This window comes from Sciurus vulgaris, assembly GCF_902686455.1.
Source record: "Sciurus vulgaris genome assembly, chromosome: 3".
NCBI lineage: Eukaryota > Metazoa > Chordata > Mammalia > Rodentia > Sciuridae > Sciurus > Sciurus vulgaris.
This window is the reverse complement of record NC_136463.1, coordinates 163,873,714-163,897,250: the sequence shown is the minus strand read 5'-3', so window position 1 is coordinate 163,897,250 and position 23,537 is coordinate 163,873,714. Positions and strand designations below refer to the sequence as shown.

At 32.9% G+C, this 23,537-nt stretch overlaps 1 protein-coding gene across 1 annotated transcript in view; it reads left to right on the top strand.

Moving 5' to 3' along the window:
* The window catches only part of ERBB4 (erb-b2 receptor tyrosine kinase 4), a 1,167,248-nt gene that overhangs the window by 829,542 nt on the left and 314,169 nt on the right, over positions 1 to 23,537 (top strand). The window contains 7 exon segments of the mRNA XM_079135547.1: positions 5,441 to 5,559; positions 8,125 to 8,266; positions 11,401 to 11,514; positions 12,899 to 13,025; positions 19,172 to 19,245; positions 21,054 to 21,144; positions 23,320 to 23,519. Coding sequence (XP_078991673.1) covers positions 5,441 to 5,559; positions 8,125 to 8,266; positions 11,401 to 11,514; positions 12,899 to 13,025; positions 19,172 to 19,245; positions 21,054 to 21,144; positions 23,320 to 23,519 — 867 coding nt within the window.

The window sequence follows — 23,537 nt, the reverse complement described above, 5'->3', positions numbered from 1 at the left end:
TGTTCAGACCAGGATACAAGCTTATCATAAGGCCTTACTCTGTGTGGCAACAATTTTTGGCTTAATAAGTCTCCAGCTTAGGGAGATAATGAAAAGCATTTTAGTTTAAGACCCATCTCCACCTCCGCCTTTCTGTCTAAATAAATGTTTTACCTATCCCAGAGGAACTTTTCCTGAGGAAGAAGTGTCTTTGAGTAGAAATTTCAAAATATTGGCTTATAAAGTCTTCCTCTGAAAATCTTGGGGTTCCTAACACAAAAGAATGAATTTTCTGGCACCTCCTCCAGACTGGCTGAATCAGAATGCAGGAGGAGAGCCAGGTATCTTATTTTAAATCTTCCTTTTGATCCTTAAATTTCACCTGACTCTGGGTACACAGATGTGTCCAGCTATTTTCCTTTGGGAGAATGAATAGCAATGTGTACTTTAGAGTTAGTTTCATTAAACCTGATTTTCCACACCTCACAGCCTGTTCTTGAATGGTCTGTGAGTTTTATTTGTTTCTCTCCAACTATATCCTGGTGATGGCAGCTTCTAAAGCGAGCTACGTGACCCAGTGTACTCATCTTTTTAGGTACGATTTCACCATTCATTGGCATAAATATTGGACTCTAAAGCTAAAGGGTACCTCTAGAGAACATTTTATCAAGCCCCCTGCCTTTAATTAAGTAGATATCTAAAGCATCCAGGAGAGATTTCCTTTTAAAATACTGACAAATAAACACTCGAGAAACCCATTCAGTTGCTCATTACAGTGTTTTTATCACTCTAATAGCTGATAAATTCTTCTGTACATCCAACCAAAATCACCTTTGTTTAACCCAAGCATTTTTCTTCCTATTCAAACCTCCAGATATGTAACTGAAAACCCCATAACCTCAAAAACACTCCATTGAAGTAATATTTAATATATTGTGTTTTACAGACATGGTTTGTCAAAATTTTGTCCATAAAAATTTAAATAATATAGGCATATAGATATGAGTCATTAATACTAATTGAGATAAAAACAAAAGAAAAATTAAATGAGCATGCTTTTAAATATGCTTTGCAATGAAATTAGGGGTTGCCCCATGATACTTTATGTGCATACAACTGCTGCCTGAGATGCTATGAAGATATGTCTCATTTTTCTGAAACTTTTGCCTTCAGAATGAGCCAAGCCATGTTTCTGTCCCAAATTTGGTCCTTTTCCTCCAAAATTTTATCATCTGTTTGCTTATCAATTTTTTGTTTGATTTCCTATTAGTGATAGAGCACTTAAGAACACAAATAGGAAATAAAAGCAAGAAGTCATTGTGATTAAGTTTCAAAGAATAATCTGTCAATCAAATGGTGTAAATGACTAAAATTTTTTTTGCATTTTGACTATACAGAACAATGTTTTTCAGCTCTATACTGTGCATTGGAATTACCTATGCAACTTATTAAAACTGTAAAAAATAACTTAGTACGTTGCCAATTATTTTCATTTAATATGTATTTGAAAAATATTTTACTACTAAAAATGGAGTTTGTGGAATAAGCAGGCAGTGACATTCCTTAGGGGCTTATGACAAATGGATAATTTTAGACCCCACTGATACTAATTGAATTTTTTATTTATATAAGAATTCTTATATTCAAATTTGAAAGGTCCCATGACATGATCTAATATACAAACCAGTTCAGAATCACAGGGTAGAGGAAGTGAAGCTAATCCAAAGCCAGACTCAGAAAGTCAAGGGTCAAATATTTGACCTCATATGTGAAAGCTGGAGAGAAAAAAAAAAATCAGGAATGAAAAGGGTATCTCATGAAAACAGAAGGGAGACCAAGAGAGTAGAGGAAGGGGAGGAAGCAGAAGGAGGGAAGAAGAGTAGACACGGGAAAGTACTGGAGAACAAAACTGACCCAACTGCACTCTATGAATATGTGAGCATACCACAAATAATCTCAAGCTTATATGTAACTATAATGCACTAGTTAAAACTTTTTTTTAAGGCAATGAGGGAGAAAAGGAGGAAGGAGGAAGGAGACAGGGAAGAAGGAGGAAATCAGTCAAGTGCAAAAATATGGAGAGCAAACATTTATAAAGGCTCTCCCTACATTTAACCTTATTGCTTCTTGTTAATGGGCAAACAGACCTTTCTACTTGTCACTGTAACATCCTTTTGGCTACTCATAGAAAACAAAAACAAATATTTCGTTTGCCAATTGACACTTTTCAAATAAATTTTTCTAAAGGAGCAACTTTAATAATAATATTGGATATCATTGTATTTAGAGAATTAAACTTTTGTTTTCATTAGTGAGGTATTTGTATGATAATGTTAACACTTTAATTTTTAGAGGTGATAGGTATTCTCTTAGCAATATTTCTTTACTATGGAATACATGGTACTGATTCTCTTGGATATTTTGAATGAATCCCCATTGCCAATTTCAAGTTTACTGACCCAAATATAAGTTTAACTTCTCAGGTTTTACCTTTTATATTAATTGCATTTAGCAGTATACCAGCAATGAACAGGCTAGTTAAAACTTGACCCAAATATTTTAATGCACCCAGTGAAGCAATTTAGAAAGCATACCAAACACAGTGAAAACATTTCCATTGAAATATCCCAGTAAGGATGGAAATTAATAAAAACTAAAGCAATTATATGTTAATGCTCCTATGAAGGCTGAGTTATCTCATTGATTTCAGGACCTGTATTTTGTTCTGTTTCTCATCATAAACTTTTGAGTACAATTTGATGAGTTTATCTGTATTAAGGGAATGATGCTTATTAATCTCCATGTTCTGGTAAATGGATTTACTTTACAATGCTGTGCCCTTTGCCCTGCTCACAACTTGGATGTATGCAAGGGGAATGTTTTAATTTTAAAAAACAAGTCTCACAAAACAATGTAAAAAGCTGATGTTTCTTAACTCAGTCTCATCACTATTTGTAAATTAAGTTTATCATTTTGTTCTTTTGCTTACTGATTCATCAAACATTTCCGAATGTGTTTCTTGCTTAATGAATTTTCATTTGAAATTAAGGAGTGCTACTTTTAATACTGAGTATGTATAACAATATTTGAAAACTCAATTATAGACTGCTTTTGAGAAAAATCCCATAATTTCCTTTTAATGTCTTAAAAAAATTTAAAAATATATTTGCCTTTGCATAGTGACTTGGGTTTTGTGTGTGTGTGTGTGTGTGTGTGTGTGTATTCCTGAAGTGAAATGGAACATGAAGATCAAGATGTCCTAGAAATGAATGAAATATTTGACTACTACCTGGGAGAACTTGCTATTTCAAAAACTCTAAAGTTGACTTAACACATATGATTAAGTCATTTAAAGTACATTTTTTAAGTGGTATAAAATGCAATACATGTTGTTGAGTCTAAGATTATACTTGTAATAGCATAATAATTATAACATCTTATTTTCATGTTTAAATACTGTGTTCTATGACAAAAGTGGTTTTAATGTGAACATTTAATCAATAATTTTAAAATAAATTCAGAATTAATTATCTTATTTTTATAAATACATTATTTTCCTATTTTGTTAGGAAAGAACAGAGTAATCAATTAAAGGGAAATTGAAACATTTTGTATACTTCTTTAAATTGTGATAAGAGTTAAAAATAGAAATCAACACTTAGATATATGCATCTAGGATTAAAATGTGATGTGACTTATGGGATATGACTGTTGATTCAATTCCATGCTATTGTTTTCCAGTTGAGTAATGCCTGTCAATTAGAATCAAGTTAATAGACTGTCCTGTGATGGCACTTATTTCGACTGTATAATTTGTTTGTTTATCATATGTCTGCTATTTTAATTAGTGACTCTTGATATATGAATAGGATCTTATTTAATCTGGAAGAGAAAAAGTTATGTTTAAATCTACTCTTTACAGAACTATTAAAAACATTTGCCCTATATAGCATGCATTACTAATTAGTACACTTCAATAAATACACCACTTGGTTAAAATATAGGAAGAGCAGTGTAGGTACAATAAATGACTATAAAAAGTTAATGCATGGATATAATCTGTTTGGGTATATGTGTATGTGTATGTATGCACACACATATAATGAATATACAAAATATAAATGAAATTACATGAATGCCAGGTATAATTCTAAACTTTGGAATACCCCCTAAAATAAATATAGTAAATAATTTGAACTGTATGTTAGATAGTGATGGATGCTGTAACAAAAGCACGGAAGGAAGTGAGAAGGAAAGGAGGAAGGAAGGAAGGGAAAACAAAGAAAAAAAGACAAATACTGGACAAAAGAAGGAGGAGAAAGAAGAGGAAAGTCTCCAGGAGTCAGTTGTTTGGGGAAGCTTCAGTATTAAATAGGTGAGACTTTAAAAGGTGAGCGAGTGAGTAGGTCAAACTGTTTTATTATGTAGAATTTTATACTAGAATATTTATAGAAGAAATTCTTTATTTCAAAATTGAATGGACTTCAGTTTGTAAATACGAGATACAAACTCACAAACCCAGATTCAAATATTTATTTTCAAAATCTCCTATTAAGTTATGATAAGAAGTAGCTCCACAGAGAATCCACTTTGGATCTGCATGTCATATAACTTAGATTGAATGATTTTATCTAAGAATGAGCCTGTAGCCCACAGAAAATTGTCAAGACCAAAATCTGGGGAATACTAATGTTTAAGAGGCAGATTCTTTGTAAAGCAGCAGTGAAAGAAGCTTAGAAAAACTAGTCACAAAGGTTGAAAGAAACAAGACTGAACTGGAAATATGAAAATGATGTACTATCCATACCCTGTAAAATTTGTATTTGAAAAATACTTTAAAATCTGACTGGAATAAGTGAAATAAACAGTGTTGTGTTCCTCATTACTATAATTTTGATGAACTGCCCATGCCCTTGCTTTCTAAAGTGTATCATGATATGATGCTGTCAACTTGAACTGAAGGATAAGAAAAGTGAAAGTTTTTGTTAACTAAAAAAAAAGGGTTCTCTTCCTCTCGCCCTCCTTTCCTTTTCCAGACTTTCCTTTTTTCATTTTTTCTCATGTAAAATACATTATTACTAAACATAAGATTTGTTTACTTTTTCCCATTAACTATTAAAAAGTCTTAAATCCACTTCTGGGACCACCTTTTCCCACAGGACCTTACTGTGTACATTGTGTGGAGTGAATTCATTGCTGATTCCATCTTCCCAACCTGAATGATTTCTATTAGGCACTAAAAATATTCTCTTAAACAAGAAAGAATACAAAAATAAGTATCTACACTAATGTTGGGGATTTTTATATAGTAATTTTGATCTAATTGCAGACTTTGCTCATTAAATGTTTGCTGAGTCAAGTTGTTTCTCCAGAACTTAGCTTTTCTCAGTTGTTGCATATAACCTTAGGAATGTGTGTTGGTGACTGACTCTGATAGAGTTTCCATCTCTGTCTTCTGCAGTGACAAGGACGGTGTGTGCAGAACAATGTGATGGCAGGTGCTATGGACCCTATGTCAGTGATTGCTGTCATCGAGAATGTGCTGGAGGTTGCGCAGGACCTAAGGACACAGACTGCTTTGTATGTCTGGGAGTTCTCCCTATTCCTCTGTTCCTCTCCTTTGTTCCCTCTTCATCTCAGGCATATTGAGTCTTTCCCATCTGATTATGATAAAAAAATTTGACATTTTAGGATTAAGCAAGATGATCTGTCTTCCTAGAAGTCATGCCCTTACTGAGTTGGCTGTTGATTAACTGGAATTATTCTGTTTCACTGAATGAATTTTGTATTGGACACAATTTATAGTAAAATTGATGTTTACTGGGGAAGATATATCAATATATCTTTCTTAGCATCTAACAACATCCTTTCCAAAATGCAGAGGTTACCTGTCCATGTCATTGCATATTTGAGTACTGTCAGAGAGGGCAATTGCATTTTGTTTTTTTTAACATAAATTTCATGATTATAGCAGATAAATTTATGAGTTTAAGTATTTTCCAGTTCATATTCTTTAGAAGCTCATGTTATTCAAAATTTAATATTTACAAATGCCCATTTAAAACAACCAATATGCTAATTTTATGATATATTTTAGCTGCATTTGCAGCTTATTAGGGAGACTTTAATTACATTTTGGTATTTTATCCTTGATATAGTATTTTTGTTCTTTGGAATACATATGAGCAATTCTGTGAGCAATAGTTAACTCAATTTTATACACCAGAACTCTAGTATTATTTTTAAGCTGAGAGTCATAAAAATAGGAAATCATTTTTATTGTTGAAAGTGAATGCAATAATTTGTTTTCTTTATTCCACTTCTCAAGTATGTACTACATGAAAATATATAGAAGAATTGAGCATTTTAAAATTTGACAATTCCAATAAAGTGAAAAATGCAGATATGATGTACTTAGTAATTTCTTAGTTTTATTAATATTATAAGAAATTTAACTTGTCTGCTAGTTGTGCAATGAAATAAAAATATGTATTGCAGTAGTGTATAGGGAGAAAGAAAAAAATGGAAATCAGAGTGTTAAAAATCTGAGGTGGAAACTCAGCAGATCTTGAACTGAGAACTTTTTCTTGTCCATCACCAGTATAGACAGATGGGTTTGCAAGCTTGATTTTTGAGGACACTGAACCCTTCAGGTGTTGCTTTAAGGATTCCAAAACAATAACAATAATGAACATTAACGAAAACTCTCAGAAGTTTGACACCACCTTTTTTGGCTGTTCCATTACCCTGCCAAGCAGATCAAGTGAGCTGCAGAATTCTCATTTCATTACTTTATGGAATGGTGCAGTGATCACATTCAGCATTTATTACAGAATGTTTATGAATGCAAGACTAGGGTTCTGGTATAAGTTACAATATGCTTGTTTGTTGTCTGGAAGGTAAATGTTTTTTATTTCTCTGGTTTATGTTCTTTGTTCCCCAGCAATCTATGCATAAGATTGCATAAAATATGTTAGTAAAGCAATTATAAGGACACATGAAGTTTCATAACCATAAATTAAAACTTACTGAGTTTTCTAGATTGGTTTTTAATAGATTCTTCCTAGAAAGTGTCATCTCAGTGAATAATGGATCATCAGTTGTCTCATTCTGATTATGCATCTAGTAGACCTTCATCAGGGAATTGTCATGTTTGTGATGAAGTGCTCACTAAAACAACAATTGATGAAGCAAATGTTTTGAGGAAACAGAATAAATTAATGCTTATTAATAACCATATGACAGTTTATGATGAAATGTAAAACAGAACTTGAGTTCACATTAGCTTGTCTTCCAAGGCCTGAATTATTCCTATGAAAGCTTAGTTTCTTAATTAAGAGAATTAGCTCACCCACACTTCTGTTAATCATATGCTTATGTGTACTTATACATATGTTTTCATTTGCTACCAAATACCTAACTCTCAGGTGGTAAAATGGCTTTTAGTTATTTTCAAATGAGCTTTAAGTATTAAAGAGTTGAGTTCTCAAGACAAATCTGTCAGCAGAAATGAACTGTCTTATTTGAATGTGGTGACTTTACTAAATTGTGTGGCATTATGAAAAATGCCATACAAGAAACGGCCTCATGTTATTTATTTACAGGTTAATTATATACCTTACATTTACCTGTGGCTAGACAACTGACAGAGTCTTTTCCTTAAGTCCAGTTTAAACATTTGTTAAAGTTTCTCACTATTCAATGGTGATGTTTGTGTTTAACAATCCACTTAAAGCACTGAACTCTATATATAAGCTCAAACACAAACAAAAAAACCTATAGAATTGGAGGTTCAGTTGACTTTAAGATTTAGTATAAATGATTTGAATAGGTGTGAACTTAAATAATTCTTCACTATCAGCTAATTTTAATAATTTAAACCATTTCTTAGTTTCAAAATTAGTGGCTAAATACTAAGCAATTTGGACATTAGAAACTATAGATGGTATTTTACTGACATCTGAAAAAAAATTTTGTGGAAACTTAGAAAGATAAATGACTTTAAAATTATCAAAATTTGCAGTATTTATAAAATTGGTGTATACTAGATAATGAACACGACTTTCATAAATGTATCACCACCATGTTTTATTAGTATGTATTATGAGAGTTATTTTTAAATGAAAGTTATTTTTGCTGATGCAGGCCTGCATGAACTTCAATGACAGTGGGGCATGTGTTACTCAGTGTCCCCAAACCTTCGTCTACAATCCAACCACTTTTCAGTTGGAGCACAACTTCAATGCAAAGTACACATATGGAGCATTCTGTGTCAAGAAGTGCCCACGTAAGTGACATAATAAGAATAGTCATTAATTAGAGCATTATTTGGAAATGAAAAAAAACATTTCTTATAAATTTATTTTAACTTGATATTTGAACAGTATCATGAATTACTTTGGGTATGGGTACTCTCACTTTCATTTCCCAAACAAGGGAATTAAAGCTCAAGATATTTAAGTATTCTAAACTTTTTAGCAAACGATTGGAATGTTTGAGGTTAGAGCAAAGAGTTATTGAATCCTGAACTTATTATTTTCATTATACCTGAGTTTTCTTGCACATTATGCTCTTTCTTGGAAAAGTTAATTAAGTTGATTAATAGAGTGGAAGCAAGTTATGTAATAAATAGGGCCTGCTTCTAGTAAGAATGGATTTCTACCTAAATTCATTCCTTATAATTTCTTTACACTAAGATATATATATATTATTATTATTATTATTATTTTAATATAAAATCCAATCTGAAAAAAAAATAGGTATAAAGAATACATTAAGGGAGCTTTAACAAACTGATTGTTCATCCTGGGTATTCAAAATGACCAACATTGCTCTCACCAGGTGTTTAGTATAACATATGTGCTGATATTTGCTAGAGTCAGTTTCTTTGCTTTGAGTGACCAATGGGACTTTCCTCCATGTTTCATATTTTACCTATTAGAAAGGCGAAAAAATGATAAAAGTTACATGTCTTCACATAATTTTTAAAATGAAAGCTTTGTGATCTACAGAATATAGATGTGGTAACTCTAAAGCTTTTCTTTGATTGGTTTATATCTGTGAAATTACAGACTAATTTAAGCACTTCAGTACATGTCCACTGTGAAATTCAAATCTCAGATGGGCATTTTTCATGATTCCTGGTTTGCCAAGCTTGAACTCTTTTGGGAAAACAAGGACATTTAGCTTCTAAGTACAGGCCTTCAATTCCTAGTCCAGAGTTCTGAAATCTAACAACTCCAAATAATACCTTTTTTGAAACAAATTTGATTGCAAAACCTACACTGAATTGGCATAAGGCCAATTATAATCTTTATTCATTCTACTTGGCATAAATCACTGCATAAATATGAAAGCATTTAATTATATGGTACTATCCAAGTCCTCACAGAAAGAATGCTTACTTAATACTTAGTATATGAACCTGATGCAGGTTGGGTTGCAAAGAGATTAGGTTATTAAGGAATCATCTTAGAATCCGTACTGGTAGGGGAAGGGAAGGAAGCAGGAATGGGCTTTGATACCCTCTCAACAAAGGGTCTCTTTGGAGGTTAATGCTCTCTGGTAGACCATTGGTATATAAGGACCTCCATGCTTTATGCTTACTCCCATGAGTACCCTGGATTTGCTTTGTCATCAGATTTTCCAGTATCTCTCCTTCCAGGGCAAGCCACTGCTCATGAGTCCATATAGAAGGCCTCTTCTTTCTCCACACAAAATGAGTGATACATTGTCCTACTCAAAACTATGCTCTCTGTAGGCTTTTGTCCTTCCTCTGCCTTCAACTCCATTCCTAAGCAAGGCCCCAGGGAAGCCACCACCCATTTTTGGCTTGCATCCATATTCAAGCTTACCTTTGGTCTTTTCTGTCAGCTTTTCATAAGTGCCCCCTCCTATCTTCATGTAGCCGAGGCAAGAGATGACTGTGGGGTACAAGTGCATGGGTGGGTTACAAGGGGTCTGATTCACCAGTTAATGCAGGTCACTTGTGCCTCTCCCCTGCGTAAACCCAATCCCAGATGTACTGCTTCAATTTTACAGTGCTGTTTACTCTTCCCGATGTTATGAAATCATGATTCTAAAAAAACTTTGTTCATGGAGGGCAGTTCTGGCCACAAGAGTAACTATAGACCCAGTGCGAGGTACTTTGTCTCTACCAGGACTTAGAAGCATGCCAGAAACTCTTCGTTAAATGGTGTATATTTATATGCTACTGATGGTGTGGCTTAGCTCTAGAAACCTAGAGGTTTCTGCTGAGTTTTCTCCAGTTGCTACTTGTCATAAGTAGCCATATAGTCCCACTATAATACATCCTATATCATACAGCCTGTTGGGTTTTATGTCCCAAGTAGCAAATTTGCCTGTACCACAGTGTGGACCTGCACCATGTACCTTTCCTGCTGTGGGTACCCCTCCAGACTGGAAGTCTTCCACACTATCCCATATTGAGCCAGAGCAGTATTCCCAAGTGTAGGATGATCCTACCTTCCAAACTAGAGTGGTCTTGTAGGCACTGTGTTTTCCCTTTATGGTGGACAACTCAGAGACAGTCATTTGTCCCTCATTTTGGAGAGAATGTCCTGGTGTATCACAGATCACCTGGTCTCCAAAACATTTCACAGAAGTTTAGGTAATAAAATGTTCCCTGTTTATTGACATACTTTTCCTAAAGTACTACCATTTGAAATTTCCTTTTATTTCTTCAAATATAAATATGAGAAAGTTCCATGGCACTCCATTGAGAGATAGAATGTATTTTAAACATTTTCTCTTGGTTATGAAGTGCACTCTTTTGATCCAAAGCAATTTAACTTAAGCTTCATTTGGGCTTCATGAACTTGAAGTATTTTTAGACTTCAAACTTACATCAGGACCTGAAATGAAGTGGAACTATTGAGAAACACAAACTAAATGTCTTGTTTCCTAAGTGTATAAAGGAAATCCACTCCATCTTGGGGGCAGTTCAGGATGTAGAGTTATAGCTATAAAGCAAGTACAAGGTTCTGGTAACACACTGCCTAAGGTTTTAGTGTGGATGGTTAAGATACTATTTCAAGTTGAGATATTTAAACAACAACAAAAAAAATTGTTCTAGGGGAAGAGGCATATAAGCTGTCAAAACCTACAATCCCCTGTTTAAACTTGATGACTGAGCCAGGCATAGTGGCACAGACCTGTGATCCCAGCAATTTGGGAGACCTAGGCAGGAGGTCCTAGGTTTGAAGCTGGCCTCAGCAATTTAGAGAGACCCTGAGCAACTTAGATATACACTGTCTCAAAATAAAAGGGGCTGAGGTGTAACTCAGTGGTAAGGCACACCTGAGTGGTTCAGCTAAAGAAATAAAAAATAAAAATAAATAAATGAACTTGATGGTTGCACTGATATTATTGTTTATTTTACTTTTTTTTTTTTTTAATTAGATAACTTTGTGGTAGATTCCAGTTCTTGTGTGCGTGCCTGCCCTAGTTCCAAGATGGAAGTAGAAGAAAATGGAATTAAGATGTGTAAACCTTGCACTGATATTTGCCCAAAAGGTGAGTGATAGCTTACTTTGGTTAGAACTGGGTCTTATACCAAGCCTTATACTGAGACCTTATACCAGGGTCTTTCATTTACTTTTCAATAGGCCAATGAAGTTAGCCTCAGAATAAACTCACTACCACAATGAAATCTTCCTGTCCCCCCACACTTTCCATGACTTTGGACAGTTCCCCAAAGTATCAACTAACAGTGCGTATTATTGGTTTTGAATTATGTCAACTAAAGCTTAGGTCCAGTTAAAACTCAGAGTTAACTTTCATAGGAACTCAGAAATAAAGTTGCATTTTATCATTAACAAATATTAGATATTTGATACAAAACAAGGATCTGCATGCTTATTGCACATATTAGCTGCTTGCATTCTACACAAAATGATCTGCTAACATAAATGTGAATGCAAAGGAATATACTACATGAAACTTACTCTCCTGGTCTTATAATATTTTTTAAAAGATGTGTGAAATGACAAGGAAGTTTACTACAAGCATTAAATAAATGTTGCAGATAATTCATGCTGTAGGATTTTAGTGGAAGAAGAAACCCCTTCTAGCTGTGAGTGATCAAATTTCTCACCAGAATGAAGCTTAAATTAAGCAGGACCAAAGTATAGTTCAGATCTCCCAAACATTATTAAGCTTCTCAAAGAGCAAGGAGTTCCTTAAAAAATGCCAAACTTCACATTTACTTTTAGACTGCCTCCTCTCTCTCTCTCTCTCTCTCTCTCTCTCTCTCTCTCTCACTCTCCCTCCCTCCCTCCCTCCCCCCCCTTCCTCTCCCTCTCTTCTCTCCCCTCCCTCTTTCTCTACACACACAAACACACTTTTATTTTAAATAAAGTCTTCAGAAAGCAGAGATAACATTGAATTTGAGTCCAAATATTTAAATGTCCCTTGACTCTGGTAACAACTCATATCTTTAGTATTCCTTGTTTAATGTATATTCTTCTTTATCCAGTAATTTTCAAATTATACATTGTGGAACATTAGTAGGCCAGGAAAATATTTTGTCAAAGTGACCAGCATTTAAAAAGTATTAAAAATAATTTTAGAATCGGTTATAAATAAGTAATTTAATCTAGTAAGGAAAAGGAAAAGTTCATGAAGAATTGTCTTTGTATGTGTTGTGTGAATGTTGGGTTTTAGTATAAAATGTAATTCTTAGAATAACTCATACAAGGACAATCTTTTTCTCTTTTAGGACAATATTTTAAAGTAGGGACAAGAGTGAATACTGAATGAGTGATTTTATTTTTTCAGGAAAAAAATGTAACTTTTTAATTTTTCAATAAAATGCTATTTCCTTTATCATGGTAGTACAACCATTTATTGAACAAAAATAAGTTTTTCAGCCCACTGACTGTGAGTCTTGTTTCTACAGCTTGTGATGGCATTGGTACGGGATCATTGATGTCAGCTCAGACTGTGGATTCCAGTAACATCGACAAATTCATAAACTGTACAAAGATCAATGGGAATTTGATCTTTCTTGTCACTGGTATTCATGGGTCAGTATTCAATTTCATTCAAAACTATTTTACAAAATGTAGACAAAACGGAAAAGATTCCTTAGCCCTGTTGGATTCTTCTTAACCTAGAAGAGTTTTACCTTCTATTAATGCTCTTTGCCAAGTAATGGTCAGTTCATCAGCAGTGATAGTAAACCAGAGTTTTGGGATGCATCTGCAGTTTGAATTAGGTAGGAAAATATACATTTATATTTAAATTAAAATTTATCAGCAGGGCATTCTCCTAAAATTCATAGTTTTCAGCAAGCTTGAGTTATTTTTAGTCATGTTTAAAGAAATAATGTTAATAGGTAAGGTGGAGAATGTCACTCAAATTCCTGATTAGTTCAAGACAACATAAATTAATATTCCTTTAAAAAGTTTTATGTAAAGCAAATCAAATAACCTGGCATAAAACAAAGTTGGAATTTCCCTGAACCTCTTTCAGAAATTTTCTTTGCCTTGATGAAATGTTTTTATTTTTTCTTAAGCTGGGAAATTACTATGACTGTAAGACATCTATTAAATGAATTTCAGTTTGGTAATAAAAATTGAGTGCCTTCATTATAGAACCACCTGCTGATTTTAGCTGTGAAAACAACCAAATTTGAATCTTTTGAATTATAATAAAAATGTCAATATTTTTATTTTATATTTTAACTTTTTGTCTGTATTACTACTTAATCCCTCAATATTAGCACTACAGGCTACAGATAAAGAATATCATACACATATTTCAATTCAAGCTCTTACTCTGAACATATTTCACATAATTTCGAGGCACAAAATAATGTATTAAAAATAAGCATGTCCAAATAGGAACAGCAAGAACAATAAAACAAACTATTTCTTTCCATTTAAATAAATTATTGGTTGGTTTATGGTACAAAATAACTCTTTACTTTAAAATATAGATTTTAATATTGTCCCATGTCAGATACTGTAAATAGTATATATGTATTGTCTTCCTGATTTGTTGTATTTACTCTAAGAAATGTTTAAAATAAAAAAGTTTAACTTCCCTTTAGAAACATGTAGACTTGTTAAATGCAAGATCACATTCTTACATGGCAGCAGTCTGTTGGAGACAGGCAGCCCTAGCACTGGAAATGAGACCCATCTGTTGATTTTACCATAGTCTCTGCTGGTCCTCTGCATCCACTGCATTATTGTCTTGGCTTCCTTGGCCCACTGGATAAGAGACCGGGGTCAATATTTAGGTGCATCTTTATAATTTTAAAATATATGAAACTTAATAAAGCAATATATTTGCATTTTAATTATTTTAAAATGAAATATTACTGTGAATGAAAGATCATATGTTAATAAGTTCTTCTGAGAAACAGAGAAATGAGAGAGACCCACTTAACGCACATTACCTGCTTCCATGTAGAGATAATAAATGAAATAGCTCCAGGTCCATCAGTGTGGAGAATGATTTGAAGTCATATTTCCATGAATTGCATTAGACAAGTGGTTTTCATTCCTATAGAGCTCAACTTTTCTCTTTTATATATTAAGCATTTGATGCTTTTTTCTCAATACTAAAATAAAACCTATGGAGAATACAGCCTATTACATACATAACTTTTAGGAAATTATAATTCTCCAGTTATAATTTAAAGAAGAAATAAAAGTCACATATAATAAAAATAGGCATTCATAGGAAAATGCTCAACTTCCACTTATAATGAAAATTTAAATTTATGATAAGTAAGATTAGAATTCATTTTGTATAGGAATTACAGAGGGGAAAGCAACAGAGGAATAGCTGACCTCTGGAATAGAACATAACTAACCAGAATATGATGCAACCAAAGAGAGAAGGAAATAACTTTCACTGAAATTAGAGTGACGTGCATAGGGAATAACATACAGAGTAGGACTAAATATGAAGTTTGTAGATATGAGATCCTAAATGTTGAGGAGGATGTTTTAAGGTTGACCAGAGGAGAGGCAATTCTTCACTTTGAAAGACATTTAACAACCTTGGACTCAGATTATTACTAAAAGTCTCAACTATGCCCTAATTACTGTTAGAATCACAATACTCTACAAATGCCCTAACTTCCCTTTAGTGGGATGGAACTACCTCTATTGAAAAGTAACCTGCTAATGGTAAAAATTATTATAGACAACACATGGATGGGAATTATTATAGACAACACTGGATCTAGTGAGGTTCTGAATAATTTAGTCTTGTTTTATCATGGAACATATTTTTTAAAATTCTAGGTTTATAATAGTTACAAAATGATTTTATATGTCCTCATTCACCCATGATTTAGGGTGGGGAAAAGTTCTATAAGCAAATGGAAAACAAATGGACACCATAATCTCAGTAGGAATGTTCCTGAGAAGACTTACAAAATGTTAGATTGACAGACTTTTTAGGAGAACAGTTTTGCTTATTGATTAACAATTTATTCAAACATCAAATAATGTGGATTAGAGGAAGAAAGGTAATCAAAATGAAGTAAAACACAACTAAAAATAAACTCAGAAAATGCAAAGTAGAGTTTCTACCTGGGTAACTTGATCCAGACCAGAGTGGAGTTTGAGTTGCAGCTCCATGATAGTTTGTACAAAGTTCAATGGTCCTCCAGTGAAAAACTGAGAATGGGATGGATAATAAATCCCCATCTCCTCTGATTGTTATGGTTATTAAAAACAAAACTCATTTTGAATTATTCAACCTCGTATGTGGCATATCGTCAAATCTTAATAAATAGTGTAAAAAGCAGAGGGTTTTGGAAATGGGGAAAAAAGGAGGGAAGGAAAGGGAGAGAAAATGAAAAACAATAAAAACAGAGGAGGAGAACACACTGCAAAAGAAAAACCTCAGTGACTATGTCCAGTTTATAACACAGAAAATTGTAAACAAGTATTATTTTATAGACTTAACTATAATCTTTTGTAGACTCTCTTAGAAACTAAATAAAGGCAAAACTTCCTTCAAGCTCAATCGCCCATCATATTTCCCATGATTCTCTGTACTTAATAGTAGCACTCAACCCTGGAATATTTGAAGTTATAATTGATGTTATTGTATCTCAAGCATAATATATTTGGCATTTTCCAGTACAAATGTATGTGTAAAATATGACACATCTTTCATTCTCAATCTCATGTCAGAATGAGACATATATACCAAAGTCTTTCCATTTCATCTTAGGAAACCATGATCATAAAATTCAATAGATATTAGGTTCCCTATCTATGTATGAATAAGGTATGTTTGTTTATGTGATGTGTATGTATGTGTGTGTGTAGTGTATAGGAAGAGAGAATCAGAGGAAGGGAGAATAATACAGGGTAGTATAAATATAAAACTTCTAGTAAATAGTATTTTATCTTACTAATTGTTATTATTTTCAATAACTTAATAACAAGTATTTAATAGGATTATATTAGAATAGCTGAGATAATTCTTTAATAAAAGGACAAAAAATCCTAGTTAAATGATATTATGCTTTTCAGAAAGAAATTTCTGCCAAAAATAAATTTATTGTCAATTTATCAATTAATATTGTAATACCTAAAAAGGTTAAAAATTAATTGGCATATTCAGTTTATAACAAAATAGGGCCATCGCCAAAGACAGAAATAAGTACTTATTTACCTTTTAGAGTGGAAACCACAGGCAAAACTTAATGGTTAGCGTTATCGGTTTCTCTTTCATCTTTTGCCATTTTGACACTGTTCATATGCGCATACTTCAAGTAATAACATGTTCATCAAGTTAGCATGTGGATTCCATGTCACAGTGAGACACTGACAAGAAAAGTTTATGTGATAGACTGCAATTATAGCACACAGTGAAAACAAAATAATAGGTTTGGTGATAAATTGAAGTGATTTTAGTGGAATTGTGAAAATATGTGTCTCTCTTTTTATCCTGTGCTTTATTTTGTATCACCAAACACAGTGACAAGGTGACATAATGTTCTTTTGCATGTTTCTGAATTAGGCAGGAAAGTTCTTGATTTTAAAGTACTATGGGTTTCAAGTGACTGTAGATTGAAACTCCCAAGAGCTACTTACAAACTTAACTTTGTAAGTGGAATTCTGTCAACTTACTTTATGAGAGTCCTGAATCTCTTAAATTAGGTATATAAAATTTCTGTGGTCCATTGGGCTGCATGCTAACAGTACAGAATTCATTAACTTCCTGGCAACCTGGAACTGTTCTTGATAAGATTTGGACTGACCCCATTATTGTGTGCTTGCCCTGAATTTTGAGTCTTTCTCAATAGAGTCAGGATATTTGCTGATGTGACCAAAACGGTTCTACACATGGCTCTTCATCAAAGAACAAATGTTGAAAGCTAATTCTCCTACTGCAGAGATGATATTTCCTCTGCATATAAAAGTCTTGGCACCTTAAAAAGTGAGGACAAGAGTTTTCTAACATGGTACACTTCATTTTTTGGTTTCATAGTCCTCAACATCATACTTATTAATTCCGTATGTGTTTACTTTTAAATAGAGCAAGTTTGAAAGAACATTCAATTTAGACTTTAAACTTTTGAGAGATGTTCATGTGGAATTGATAAAATTCTGATCCATAGTTTGTATGTGAATACCAGGGAAAAGCACTTATAGGACTTACAGGGGTCTCCAGTCTTAGCAGCATCCAGTGTTTGAGCTTTCTAATACCACCCCATGTTAAAGTTGTAGTACATTACAGTGACAGGTCTTCTATCAAGTTTAAAATAGTACTTGACTCAATCAGAGTATCTTTTAAAAAATGTGAAATAGTTTACAGTATAGAGGAATACATTGGTGAACCGGAGTTCAGAAAGCCAGCACCAATTGGTTCTAAAGATGAAGGTTGCTGAAACTGATAGCATTTCCAAGGCTCTAATCCTGGGGTAAGTAAATGCCAATGGATTCAGCCTCAAATTCCTAGGAGATCAACCATATACCTACCTGTGTGTCAGGGGATTGTGGAGTAACTTGAATGATAGACCTTATAAAACTGTAGTCACTATGTTGTAGTGATTATTCTCCATACCATAAAGAAGGTTCGTATAGACTCATAAAAAAATAAATGTCCATAGGAGAAAGAAAACACATTTGATCGCTCCAAGTATATACATACTTAAAATAAAATAGTTAATTGTTTGTAAAAGGTTTAAATTTTTTTTAAAGTATCCAATAAATTTAATTTAATCTTTCTGTAAAAGGTATATATTAACATGAAGTCTCTACTCAGCCAGGGATGCCTTTAATTTAATAACTTAAAAATGTTACATAGCCCTTAAAATACTTAAAATATTACTATAATTATTGAGATGGTTTTGATACCATGTTTACGTTTGGTTTAGTATTCAAGTACGCAATTATTTCAGTCAATATGTTTTACCCCAAAATATTTTCTTAAGATGAAAACTGAAAAACAATCCACTAAATATTTAATTTTAAAAGATAACTTTTGTTCATTTTTTAAAAGATCCAAATTGTTTATCAATAACATTTATTATATTAATATGCTTATACATTAGGAAATAATCTTTTAAACATTTCCAAAGTTTATACCTTTTGAGTATTATACCGTCTGTTGTAAACTTTTTCCAAATGTAAATCCAATTCATTTAGATAGAAGCAAATATTTTCTGTTATAAAAGTGAATATAAATAAACCATATAGAAACAAAAGAAAAAAACACAATAAAAACAAAATGTATAAATAAAAAATACCTCTTTTCTTCTTATGAATTACAAGTGCATCTTGCAATTTAGATTTCTTTGAGGAGCCCAAAAGTCAGTTGTTCTCACCATGATGTAATTTATTTTCAGACTAAATTATTCCTTATTAAGAATAAATTTTTAAAAGTAAAATAAGATGGTTTGTTCATGGACCTGCTACCTTTGGAGTTGCTTTCATTGTAGTTGAAACTGCACCTTTCTTACAGATTTAGAATAAGCTTTGACAAAGAACTTACATTCTGTGTCATGAAACATTTCCTGAAAACAACTATTAATCCCCCTCCACATCTAGCATAGAACGATTTAGACAGCACTTTGCTTGCTTCCTATTTCAAATTAAAATTTAATTTGAATGAAGTAACAATGATCACATTTCTCATATTTTCACTTTTTATCACAGTTTAAAATTGTCTGCATCTCTCTTTGACTTTCTAGGGATCCTTACAATGCAATTGAAGCTATAGACCCAGAGAAACTGAATGTCTTTCGGACAGTCAGAGAGATAACAGGTACTTTGCAAAAGGCAACTGCTATATTGAACTATGTGGATTTGGTGTTTTCTTGAAAACATTACATAATATTAGCATAAACAATTCCTTTTCAAAGCAAATTCCAAGTTTCGAAATTTGTGTCATTTCGAACAATGGGTATCTTTCTCTTCAGCTTTTGTGCTTATTGTGAAACTGCATAGAATTACAAAAATAAACATCCTTGAAATTTTGTCATTATTCTTTTGCAAGCATCAAATGATCTATGATCTTTAAGCCCATGTTTTTCTATGTACTTTCTTAGGAAAGTACTAACAAACTTGGGTTACATGAATCATTCTTTTCTTTCTTTCTTCTTCTACTTTTTTTTTTGTTTGTTTGTTTAATTTTTATTTTTGGCACAGGGATTGAACCCAGGATTTCTTAAACATTGAGCCACATCCCCAGCCTTTTTTAAAAAATTTGAGACAAGATATCACTAAATTGTTTAGGGCATGCTAAATTGCTAAGGCTGGCCTTGAACTTGTAACCCTCCTGCCTCAGCCTTCAGTCACTAGTATTGAAAGCATGCACCACCACACCCAGCACATGTAGCATTCATATTTATTGAGCACCTAAAATCTTCAAGATTGAGATAGTAGTGTTATACAGCCCATAAATATGAATCAGACATGGACTTATATCAGGATTTGAAATCTATTTTTTTAAGGAATCTTCCTACTTCTTTCCAGAGTGGTTGCACTAGAAAACTAGCAATGGAACCACCATTTGACCCAGCTATCCCACTCCTTGGAATATTCCCAAAGGATTTAAAATCAGCACACTACATTGACACAGCCATATCAACGTTTATAGCAGTATAATTCACAATAGCTACGCTATAGAGTCAACCTAGGTACCCTTCCACAGATAAATGGATAAGAAAATGTGGTATATATACACAATGCAGTATCACTAAGTCATTAAGAACAATGACTTACAACATTTGCCAGCAAATGAATGGATCTACAGACCATCATGCTAAGTGAAATAAGCCAATCCCCAAAAAGCACGGTCAAATGTTTTTGCTGATGTGTGGATGATAACCCACAATAATGGGAGCATGGAAAGTCAAGGTTTACTAGATTAGACAAAGGGGAATGAAGGGAAAGGAGGATAGGAAAAGGAAAGGCAGTGGAATGAATCTGACATAATTTCCCTATATTTTATCATAGTGAATCTTACCATAATGTTATCCATAAGAATGGGATCCTAGGTAGAATAAGATAGTCTGTGCTTATATAATTATATCAAAATGGATTCTACTTTAATATATGACTGGAAAGAACCAATAAAAATTAAAGTTAATGAAATAATTTAAAATTTAAGGAGAAAAGTTTGATATGTACATAAATGGCTTAGAAAGCAATGTGAATATTGATGTCACAAACATAGAGATAAAGGGGTAAATGATTTCAGAGAAATAGAAACCATATATTTCTTTAGTTAAAGTAAATTTTTGCATTTAAGAGAATGAATCAAACTGAGTCATTGATGTCTTTTAGCATTATGGTTTTATGATCCCATATGTCTGAGAAACATGAACTTGTGGTGCTCATTGTTTTGATAAAAATTGCTTATAATTTAGCCAGTCTGTGAGATACCTGTGGGGTTAAGGCACTCAATTTTGGAAGAATGAATATGTGGTAGAACATTTCATAAACAGAAATGTACAGTCATCTTCTTACCTCCCATGAACTGTCAATATATTTTCATCATATTGAAATAATCAACATTACTGCTATGACAGTGATATCCTGGTTTATTTTTATTATCCTTATCACTTGTAGGTTTCCTGAACATACAATCATGGCCCCCAAACATGACTGACTTCAGTGTTTTCTCCAACCTGGTGACCATTGGTGGAAGAGTACTTTATAGGTAGGTATATTTGGTTGAAGTTACAAGTCACCCAAATTTTAAGAGTAGCATCCTGTGCACATCAAGTCAAAGCCATCAATCTTGTTTATTTACTGGTTCTGGAAATATGATGTTTCTACCTTTAATTCCAAAAATAAGCTTGATGAAAATTACCCCTATGATATGAAGTATACAGAATACATAGATTGTCCAGCTTGTATCACTTAATGTAACATTAGTGTTTTGCACATCTGTGATGCATCATGGGAACTATGAAGTTGAACTTTCTTTTTGATTCTATGTTATCATAAGATAGAGCCAAGTTGCTTGGTCCTGTCTATGTTGCTGAATCAGAAGGGTTATATTTGTCTCTGGTGCTGTCATGTAAACTATGCCCCGTAGGACTGGTGTTTTGGGATTTTGTCCACTATTCTACATGCAGCACTGGTTAATAAATGGACAGCAAAATTAAAACTTAAAAGGACCTTGTTATGAAATTTTAATCTCAATTTTAAATTCACATGATAAAAATAAATGGCAGTCTTTACTAAGCCACTACTATTTTTTTACATTTATCTCAATTTTATCTGCATGAAGTTTTTATTCATGAATGAATACAAGTTGATTTGCATAAAGACATTTTTATTTAATTTGCTTAAATCTGTGAAATGTCTAAAGTCAATACTATAATTGACTTTTATAATAACGTTTCATAGAAAGTACACTGCATTTTATTATTAAAATCTACGTTATCTGTACAAAATTTTAAAAAGGTAAAGGGGAAAGGAGCTTAATGTAAATGGGTAGTTGAGAGATACAGTGTGCTCAAGTGCATATAAAACAACTTTACTATCCTTGAATAAAATATTATAAATTAATTAAGGCATTGTGCTGACCTTGTCGTAACTACTCAAGGTGGATATGAAGGGAACAACAATGTTTCAGTCTTTGTCATTTAGCCCCATATATTTTTTATCATTAAAACAATTCTAAATATGAACAGAAAGATATATTTAAAATTATTAGTGAATGGGAAAACTTTATTCTCTAAAATTAAAAATAGTGTTCATAGTTGAAGGAAATATGGGAATTATATTTTATTTTACTTTGGGAGCAGGATTTAACCCAGTGGTGCTTAACCACTGAGCAACATAACCAGCCCTTTTAATTTTTTATTTGAGACAGGGTCTCAAAAGCCTCAGGGTCTTGCTAAGTTGCAGAGGCAGGCTTGAACTCACAATCCTCCTGCCTTAGCCTCCAGAGCTGCTGGGATCACAGGTGTGCACCCCAGTGCCTGGCTAGGAATTTTACTTTTTAGAGAATAAAAGCAAAAGTAATTACAAAACTGTGAACTATGTTGAAATAAGAGGCATTCTTTGAAATGATAATTGCTTTACTCAGAGTAGTTGTTTAACTTTTAGAGAAGTTTTCCCCACCTGTCCAAGCCTTCTAAGTATTTTTTTAAATTTTGTTTTTGTTCTTTAATTTTTAATATATCCTAACATTACTTAATACATTCTTCAATGACTATTATTGTTTTGGGTGAAGAGGAATTAAACCCAAAATCTATAGTCATTTTCTACAATATCTACCCTGTGAAATTGTTTCTATGTCTATTACATAGTTATAGTAGAATCAACATCTCACGTTGGGTAGATAACCAAGCATTATTTATGCTTTATTTAAAATAATTATTTATTCATACTACATGATTTCATTATTGAGGAATATGAAATTTGGGTGGGGGAGGAAAGTCAGTGAGCAAATACTTCAGCAGTAAATATAAAGATAAAGATAGAGATACATTGTCAAGATTCATAATTCTAAGAAAAGGACATATTCCTTTTGGGAAACAAATTATTAATATCAGAGCTGCATATTCTCTTGTGGATATCAAAGTCCATTCATTTTAAAAGGTAGATTCCCAGAGAAAAAAATTTTTTTCTTAGGCTATTACATTACTTCTTTGATCTCGCTATAAGAACAATCTTCAGGATATAAATTACTAGCATGTAATTGATAGCCCGTAAAGACAAAAAAAAATGTTATTCTGAGCACAGATGTATTGATCAGTCTCTGTTTGTTTTCCTTTGACTTTCTTTTTGGAGTAAGAAGTGATTTCCTTGTTTACTTTAAGAAGGCATTTCATGGCCAGAGCATATTTATTCTTGCTCCATTCCCCCTTCTCTTCCTTAGCGGCCTCTCCTTGCTGATCCTCAAGCAACAAGGGATCACCTCTCTACAGTTCCAATCTCTGAAGGAGATCAGTGCAGGAAACATATATATAACTGACAACAGCAACCTGTGTTATTATCACACCATCAACTGGACAACCCTCTTCAGCACCATCAACCAAAGAATAGTGATCCGAGATAACAGAAAAGCTGAGAACTGTAGTAAGTACTTGATCCAGA